Source organism: Cheilinus undulatus, linkage group 19, assembly GCF_018320785.1.
Source record: "Cheilinus undulatus linkage group 19, ASM1832078v1, whole genome shotgun sequence".
Classification (NCBI taxonomy): domain Eukaryota; kingdom Metazoa; phylum Chordata; class Actinopteri; order Labriformes; family Labridae; genus Cheilinus; species Cheilinus undulatus.
Window position 1 is genome coordinate 13,368,146 of NC_054883.1, and position 9,797 is coordinate 13,377,942.

General features: G+C 36.9%; 1 protein-coding gene across 1 annotated transcript; it reads left to right on the forward strand.

Annotated features, from left to right (window-relative positions):
- The first annotated feature begins 1,272 nt into the window (after nt 1–1,272).
- On the forward strand, nt 1,273–5,249 carry si:ch211-161h7.8 (thiosulfate:glutathione sulfurtransferase). The gene is made up of 4 exons (XM_041814330.1): nt 1,273–1,511; nt 4,429–4,551; nt 4,634–4,796; nt 5,105–5,249. The coding sequence occupies exons 1-4, from the start codon at nt 1,334–1,336 to the stop codon at nt 5,157–5,159; spliced, it is 519 nt and encodes a 172-aa protein (XP_041670264.1). The 5' UTR covers nt 1,273–1,333; the 3' UTR covers nt 5,160–5,249.
- Nucleotides 5,250–9,797: the final 4,548 nt, after the last annotated feature.

The following is a 9,797-nucleotide window of genomic DNA, read 5'->3' on the forward strand; positions in this document are numbered from 1 at the left end:
AGGAAATTGCAAAATACCACAGCAAGGCTTAAAGTACTATAAGAAATACAGGAAGCCTTAGTTTAAAGCAACAGTGTACATGAGGTCCTTGCTGAATCTGAGGCTGTAAAGTGTGGCAGAGTGGTAGGCGCTAAAGTTGTTTAAAGTGTTTTGCTCGACTCAATCCAAGACATTATCAATTCAAACCAAGAATACAATAGTTTGTGATTTTTTCATCAGTCTTATTTTATCTATTTCAATTGTAATCATTTCTACAATTTGTTTTTATATTAGTTTATTTTCAATTTTGAAAAAATACTTTGCTTTTGTTACTATTAGTTCTAGTTTTTTCATTAACATACTACAAAGAGTTAATCTATTTGGATGAAATGAGCAGGAAAAAAACTAAATAGTCTGTCACAGTGATTATCAACCACCGGCCCAGGGGCCATATCAAGCCTCCAAAGCTCCCCATCTGGCTCTCAAACAATTATTAGATTCAGAAAATGTAAGGAAGAGAAATTGTATCAGGAATGAGTTAATGTTTGATCCATTTTTTTTAAATCCACCTGTCAGCTATTAGCCTATAAGAAAATATGCTGCATGATAAACATGTTTTTATCAGCCCAGTCCTGGTTAAATCTACAGTCTCTGTGTCACTTTTTTCACTTGTGATTTTCCTGCCTCGGGATAAAAACAAAAGACCTGTTTCCTCCATTCGTTTTTCCACCAATCAGGATGGAGCATATTGGCGTCAAACCTAGTGATGGACAACATGGCAGTCCTAAAAATATTGTGTAGCTAAAATATTTCCATTGCCTATAGGTGATAGGGACTGAGCTGGCGTTTAATGCTTAAAAAGTACTTACAGTTTGAAGGAAAATACAAATAAAAGTGCATTAATATTTCAGTTAATTTGCAGCTGTGCTGTTCAAAATCTGGCCCTTGTACAAATGTAGTTGATGACCCGTGGTCTAACAGAACCATAACAAGTTTGAAAAAGACATTTGACTACTCTAAACCAGTGATTTTAACACTTTTTGAGGGACACCATGCTCATGTCATATCCATGCAAAACAGCCTCTTTACCATGTGTCTAAATATCTTTAGTTTTGTACAGTTGCAGTAATAAAATATGGTTATAGAAAATTCCAAGGGCACACCCAAACTCGCCTCGGGGAACACCAGTGTGAGAACACTTCAATCAACATTCACCTCCTGTTCTGACTGGAATGTGGCGTCGTTTAAAACACAAACAAACGTCAGAAACGTGTAGCTTATCTACCTGAGGATGGCGTAACAGTCCCTCTTCGGTTTAGAGTAGACGGAGGAATAAAGTTCATTAGACTGAAGCATGCTGTCTCTCTTCAGCAGTCTCCACGGTGCTCTTGTCTTCAGCATGTTGTCTTTTGTGCTTTCTCGAAGTTTCTGCCAGGCTGTAGCGGAAGTAAGCCGGTCAGCACCCACCGTTGGTTCCCTTATTCGGACAGTAACGACGCCAAGACCAGCATCCAGAGAAACTCCTGATAACGGTAACATCAGCATGTGTTGGTCTTATGTGACTCATTGTATAGCCATATATGAACCCATTGGTTTCAATTCATGTTATTTTTATTTTATTAATTTTTTTGTGAGTATTAAAGCTGTGTCATATTAGTGCACTAAACAGCTTATAAGAAGTGTTAGGCTGCATTAAGCTGTCAGAGAGCTAATTTATTCAGACAAATTTTACTGAGACATGGTAACTACTCCAACACTTTTTTTAAATTCCCAGTGTAAACTGAAATAAAGTCAATTGCAAAATTAAAACGTTACAGCTGCAGAGGCTGATTTTGTTTTTCACCTTACTACCCTTCTAAATTTGCTCTGTAGCCTGATAGTAATAGACTACAAAATAAGGACTAATGAAATAAATAGCCTATATTAGAGTAGGCCTAAGCTATTTTAAGATAGAGATAAGATTGTATTAATAGTTCCCAAATTATAGGCTAATTAAACTTATAGGCTTGTAAAAGATTTATCAGATGCAACGATGAAGGTCGGTAAAGAGAATTTGAAGGGCAAGTGTTGACTGAGGTATTTCCAGCCTTAAGTTAAATGTTAAATTTTTTTTTCATTTCTTATTTTAAGATAAACACTATAGTTAGAACCTGTTGTTTTATATTGAAGTTAAATGTTCACCTGATGTAACACAAAAGAGCTTATTGTATCAGTAGTTAAAAACTGTATTAGTGATAGACTGTAGCTCTCATATAGGTTACTTAATGAAAAACTAAAACTAACACCTATCAGCATCATGCATATACAATTGCCAGTTTTTGTGCTATGTATAGTATCCTATTTCTTTAATGGTTTCTTTAAGCTTCAGATTACAGAGTTTTAGTGTTTGGGGTCAAATGATGCATAAAACAACCATACTGACCACAAAATCTAACCATTTCACTCTCAGGTCCCAGTGTTTGTGCTGAATTTGACATAAATCTCTCAGTGCATTCTTGAAATATCATGTTCACAAGATTGAGCATCTTAGTGACCTTGACCTCAAAATCCAACCCTCCAGCAAACTTTGGATCTATGACAACATGCTCTGTTTAATCTAAAACTGGTTCTCAACCCTAACAAGACCAGCTACAGAGCCACAGATATTAGATATCACCACTCAGACAGGACACAACATTGAAAGCCTCTGAATGTAAATGTTTGGGTATTTGGTTACATCATAAATCACTTTGAAATGTCACATTGACTCTGACCAGCAAATTAAGAAAAAAAATGGATTTCTCTATTTGAATAAATACCATCACTTAGTAGTAAACGTATCATTAAGGCCGTCTTTTTATCTGTTTTCAATTATGGTGATGTTTCTAAAAACGCCTCTGCCTCCACTCTTAACCCTGGATTCCACCGATCACTCAGATTTATTACTGGAGATAGTTGCTCTACTCACTATTGTATTTATATGAAAAGGTGGGCTAGGCGCCCCGAACTACAGCATGTGACAGGCATTGGTTCTTATTCATTTATAAAGTCTTAACTGGGAAAACACCATCATATGTAACATCTTTGCTAAACCAGTCTCAGGATCAATACTCAACATGATCCAGTAGAGCTGGGCAATTAATCGAAAAATAATCAAAACAGACATCCTCTAACTGACGTAAACCTGCTGTGTCAATTATCTCAATTTTTTGCATTTTCATGTCTCTCTCTGCTAATGCACCATCCCCTTAAGAACACGTTACTGGGGCGCGGGTGACCTATTGATTTAGGGAACACCCCATGTATGCGGTCGGCACGGGTTTAAATCCGGCCTATGGCACTTTCCGCATGTCTCTCCCGAACTCTCTCATACTATTTCCAATTCCATCTACTGTCCTCCACTGTCATCAAAGGCAGAAAAAGCCCCAAAATAAATCTTAAAAACAAAAAAAGCAAAAGCTACTTGCTGTGTAGTCACATAAAAGGCAGCCAGGTGTCACAAGGCATGTAGCCAGCTGGAAACAAGAGAAGAAGTATTAGTCATGTGACGCCATCCCCTCCAGTTCACTAAAACTCAACCAACTGTGCAACGGGAGATTTATTTTCTACTTTTATACAACAGCTGCTGAAAGCTGCTCTAGGAACACAGTGCCAGATCCACCCAGCTTATTGGATGGCCACGTCTGGCCCATGTGAAACACAAGAACATCAGTTTCATTTCAGCTGATGTGTGTTTTGATTTCAATTATTTGAATAAATAACCATAAATTGTTAATCTAAGCTAATTTCTTTTAGAATTAGCTTATACAAATATTTAGAGAACAGAGTCGTAGTTTGGGGGTGGAATTATTGTTAATTAATCTCAATCGAGGTAAAAAAGTTCAATTAATTGTGATTTAGATTTTTGATTTTTTGATTGTAACCAAAGTGACAAGGCTGTGCCACTGTAAGAATGTCTTCCTTTATTTTTGAGTTTATAGACAATCATTACCAAATTCACTGTGGGCCACGGACAAATCAAGGTACTTGAAGTGTATTTAGATAGCTATTTTTATTATTTCATTTCCGATTTTTAACTTTATGTTGAGCATTTCTACACCAGAATTTATAACTATTGCTAAAGTTTAACCTTTGAGTATTTTTCTGACACTGCTGCAGCAGTGTCAGCCTAAAAGGACTGAAAAACATGCATCCTGTGTTTTTGGTGGGATTGTTAAAAACAGAAGGTTTTGGTTGACTCTGGCACTTTTGTTTTGAATGGACAACAATGGTTGGTAATCGGCTCAGCTGTGTTCAGTGAGAGTTTTAGTTCATCCTCACAGCAGCTGCATCGATCACCATCAGTTGGGGCTAAAGAAACACAAATTTCCATTAACATGATGGATGGTGAGTTTGTAAGAAAAGTAAGCTAAATGAGTCTGTTTTTGTTCTTTTTAATGTAAAACTCAAGTTTTTGTGTTTATTCCTCAGCTTCAGTGGTGACCTACTCACAGCTGAAGACAATGCTGTCCAACAGAGACATTCAGCTTTTCGATGTGAGAAATCCTGATGAGTACAAGGTTGGACACATCCCTTATTCTGTCAACATCCCATGTAAGTGCTACACACATGCACACACAGAGAAAACACTGATTGCCGGTGGATTTTTTACACTTGTATTGTTTGTGTTCATCAGTGGGTACCCTGGAGGAGTCTCTAAAGCTGTCCTCACAGCGCTTTGAGCTGAAATTTCATGTGAGGGCTCCTGGGAAGGATGACAACAATATTGTGTTTTACTGCAGAAGTGGCAACAGAAGTCACACAGCCCTGATCATCGCCCGTCAGCTGGGATTTAGGAGGTAAATAAGAGCAAAATGACAGCACTGTACTTTTAACATGACGCACTTAAAGTGACAGTGACAGCAATTACTAAAGGGCAAACAAATAAGAGTGACTTCAACTGCATTAAATACGTGTACGCTGTTGAAACACACCATAGGCACACTTTATTTGTTATTTAAATATTAAACAGTCTCAGGGCTTCAACTAGAGTTCACTCTCCGGATGCTGTTTGGTTTGTTGAACACTTGGGGACATTTTAATGGAAAAAATAAGCATGACTGTTCAGAAACTAAGCTCCTGTCTGTGTTTTTTTTCTGTTTCTCAGGGTGAGACATTATAAAGGAGGGTACAGTGAGTGGGCAGAGAAAGAAGGAAAATAATCAGCTAAGGTAAAGAAAAAAGTACAGCTAAAACACACCTACAGAATATGAGGCACATCTATGGAACAACATTTAGTTACAGATTCAATGTATGCAGGCTGTTATTGAGTTACAGTTTGGATTTGCATTGACTATTTACAAGATGGACTTTATTCTCACATATGTGATTTTCTTCTCACCTCTGCCATGTAACATTTGCTTTTATTTCTGAAAATGAATAAATGTAAAGATATTGATAATTAAATCATATGAATATCTCAACATGTTTTAGTGTGTATTTTTTGAACTGTAGTTTGTCCAAATAATGCTCCACTACCTGCAGTACAATTAAAGACTGATTTAACAGTTCAGCTCAGCTGGCCGAGCTGGCATCTATTTTTGAAAATAAGAAGAGTTCTTAAAATCATACCTTTGATTCATTTCTGCGATATATGTGTTTCACAAGTTGAACACACCTTTACATCTTAAAGTGTATTTTTCCACTATCTAAGCAGTTAGCAGTTATTCAAATAGTATAATTTTGTAATGTAAACAAGTCATTTTCTACTTTTAATTTAACATTTCTGCTCTTTTTGAAATTTTAATAGTAGTTTATAGCAACATCAGTTAAAAACAACAACAGTATGAGCATATATACAGTGCATTCAGAAAGTATTGTTACTCTTTTGGATTTTGTTATGTTGCAGCCTGATGCTGCACTTGAAAAAATCAAGTTTTATCAGTTTACCCTCAATAAAGATAATAAAGCAGAATTAAAAGAGTTTGTTTCATGGACCTAAGATATTAAAACTCTTCTTTTGCTTTTGTCTTTTCAATTTCATCCACTTCCTTAAATCTTCGTCTTTATTCTCCTGTGGTAAGTGCCTCCAGGCTGACTTAAAATCCGGTTAAGCATAACCATTTGAATATTTAGTAAGAATGAATTATTCAGGGATTGCTGCCAATAAAGCAACTCTGGGGTTCATTTGCAAGGGTATTTCCAAAACATGATTTATTAAAGCAACTTCTTATTAAACTTCATAAAAAGTCAGGAATTTTTTTCAGCTATTATTATTATTTTCCTTCAGTGATATGACTGTTTGAGCCCCTGCATTTTCTTAGTCATTCAGGAAAAGAAATATGCATACAGACATCGTGATTGTTAATACTATTCCTATACGAACAAAGCTTTATAAGCTTAAAGTCTGGGACTGCAACAAAGCTGTATGGATGCCATACTGCATGATGCTTGTCTATGGTTTGTTTGCAATTACAATCATGCCATTAATCACCCGTATTAAGAATTTGGACATCAGCTTCAATTAAAAAAAAAAAAAAAAAGCTAGTCACCTTTGACTAGAGTACATGAAAATTTATCGGATAACTTCTGCATGATGTCAGAAACCGTTTGTGAAGACAAATGCCTTTTCAGATTTCAGTCACATCATAACTTAGCATAAACACTGACAGTTTAAGTTAACCAAGACTAAGAATTTGCATTTTTTTCAAAGGTATCAAACCATTTTGTTACTGTTTACTGAGGCCTTAAGGAAGGATTTTGGTTTGGTGAACTTTTGCACCCACCAATCGTCTCGTGAGTAAACTGCATTGCAGTTTAGTGGTGGAGTTGGTAAAGACCTTGTTCCTGAGAATCATTTCGACTGACAAGGTACCACAACATTACTGGATTTTTCTTACAAATATGACTCTGCTAGCTTCTACAATCTGTTGTTTGCATGTGGAGTACATGCACAGAATGTATTCAGGCGCTGCATAGAGGGGGTACTTCATCAAATACTACTCTAGGTAAGTCTGTGATGTTCCATCTGTACATTTCATTTACTGCATTTTTCCAAGCTTAATAAGGATCAGATTTAGTCTGATGCAGATCTGCTCTTTTTGTTAAGTGTCGTAGGATAGTATTTGTTATAAAGTGTTGCTTTACAAATCAAACAAAACAAAGATTTTTAAGACTTCTTATCCAAAACTAAACTTGACTTTCATCATTATCAGGCAATGGCAGCACAGCATGTCATCTGGCCAACCAACGTAACCAGCCTATTGTTTTCTTCTTTAGGTTGGCAGAAAATGATCCTGTTGTGAGAAAACAATCATTGTTGTGCAGAGAAAATGGCAAAAAATATAGTTCAGATATTGAGAAAATAACGGACACATTATAACGGGAACCACCATTGTTTTCTGGATATAACCAGCTGAACAACATTAACCTCATAATAAATTTGAAAAATAGAGAAAATTAAATGTATGATTTGTATCTGCTGATTTTATAGGGTTGTAACAATACCAGAATTTTAAATCTACAGTGTAATAGTATTGAAAACCAAACAGTGATACCTGTTTGTTGAATAGCAGAAAAATAGTTCAGTCAAGAACATTCATCTCCCTGCTCCCTGGGTTAGTCAAGCAGCATGCTTTACCTTTCCCGGTAGTGCATGGCTAGAAACCCCCATATGGATAGATACTTTTATGACAATGTGTATTAAATACAATAGAATTAGTTCAAAAGGGATAAATCTGTAGTAGCATTGAAACTAAATGAGGATTTGACAAGCTTTATGCTATAAAGGAGGAGGCTGGGGTGGAGAAGTACGTCATATTTAATTAACCACTGTGTTGAGGGAAAAGAGCTGTGATTGGCTGGGAGAGCTGGGAGGCGATAATTAGGATTAGCTGATCGCAGCTAATGTTAGGCTTATGCACCTAATTTAGTCATTTGTTGTCTTCAACTTCAAAAATTGAAGCCCTGCCCTGTCTAAGTCAGCAGGGTTCAAATGTTTTTGCCCAAGGCACACCTAAGATCAAGTCAGGATCTCAGGGCACGGGACTTTAAATAGACTACATCATTTATTGGCGTCTCTGGCACATTTTTTAACTGGTTTAAATGTTAACTCACTGACAGAAAGTTTTACGTCAATCTTGAGGATCACTCATCTAAACTTTATTAAACGAAATACAGTTTTTCTCAAGGTTTAATTTTAGGCCCACTCTTTAAAATATTCATATGTTACCTTTGGGGAATGTCATCAGGAGGCACAGCATCACTTTCCACACCTACTGTATGCTGATGACACACAACCCTACACTGCTGTGTCTCCTGTTGACACAAGGCCACTTGATGCCCTTTTTAATTTTTCTTTAGATATTCAATCATGGGTGCGGAGAATTTTTAAGAGCTCAGTCAGGACAAACTTTTAGTCATTGGTACAGGGGCTAAGAGAGAGACACTCACCAGCCAACTTAAAGCGTTATCTTTTGATATAAAGATAACCCTTAAGCAGGCTAAAAATTAAGTTGTTTTATTTGATTCAGGGCTGAGTTTAAGCCATATATCCGACATATGACAAAAAAAATCATTTTTGCATTTGTACAACATTGCCTGAGTGTGACCGCTTCTCTCTCAAGCCATTGCAGAGACATTGATTCATGTTTTTATAACTTGTATTGATTATTGTAACTCTTCCTTCCGCTCTCCCTAAAAAATAATATTTTACAGCTGCTTCAAAACTCAACTGTACAAATGCTGACAAAGCCCAGAAAGATTTTAAGGGCTCTACATTGGCTTCCTGTTTGTTTAAGAATTGATTTTAAGAAACTTTTATTGGTTTGAAAGGTCACATTTTTACCCCTTTAGGACAAGTTTATCTTTTATTTTTGCATGTCTTAAAAACCCCTCTATTTCAGCCCTTTAAATGTTAATCAGCTGTCCGACTATGTCCCTCTCAGGAAATGGATGTGGCTTAATAGATGTCAAGCCTACTTTTCTATTCATATGTCTCTTTTAACAGATGTGTTTTTAAACATTTGGTACATATATTGATCACAAAAATAACATTGATTGTATTGTTTTAATTTTGCATGTGTCCTGAGTTAAAGGCTTGTTCAGTATGCTTACAGACTATCTAGTGGTAGGGTAGATCTCCCTTCACATGTTCTGTAGATGCATTTCCATCTCTTGACCAGTAGATAGCAGCAAACTTTCAACCAAACCTGTGAGAAGCTGATCCATTTTTCCCCACCACCGTTCTTTATCATTATTGTAGCAGTGCCCTCTCTCCGTCCTGACCTTCACACTGGCTCTCGGTCTAGACGGGTATAGATTCAGTGAGTAACAGCTCTGTGAGCAGCTGTCAGGAGCCTGACCAGCGCGAGATCCACACAACCCTTCAAGTGTCATTTAGAGGTAGATCAGACTCCTCACCTTCACTTTCCACCTCTCCATCCCAACCACTCCTGCAAAACATCAACAGCACAGCAACTGCACAGCAACCCATGTCATGTGATGCACCACTGAGGGTTCGTATGATCCTCTGCAGTGACCATGAAAAAGCAGTTAGGAGGAGCCTTTATTCAAATTCACCTTTCCTTGTACTTTAAACTCTGAATCATAAATCATGATGCTAGGGCTGTAGTGACTTCTCCAGAAGATTATACACTCCCAGTCTCTCATGTGGGAGAGGCTGAGATAGATTTCCTGAATGTTGCATAAAAGAATTGTGAGGGATTTATTGAGCGTGTTTTGAATGAGTGGAGACAGCATTGCAAGGGCCCTGCAATATCATCCAAAGTCTAAATTCAGCATTTGTCATGGTTGTCACACTCCATCAATTTCGTCAAATTTCACATGTATGGATTCAAGCC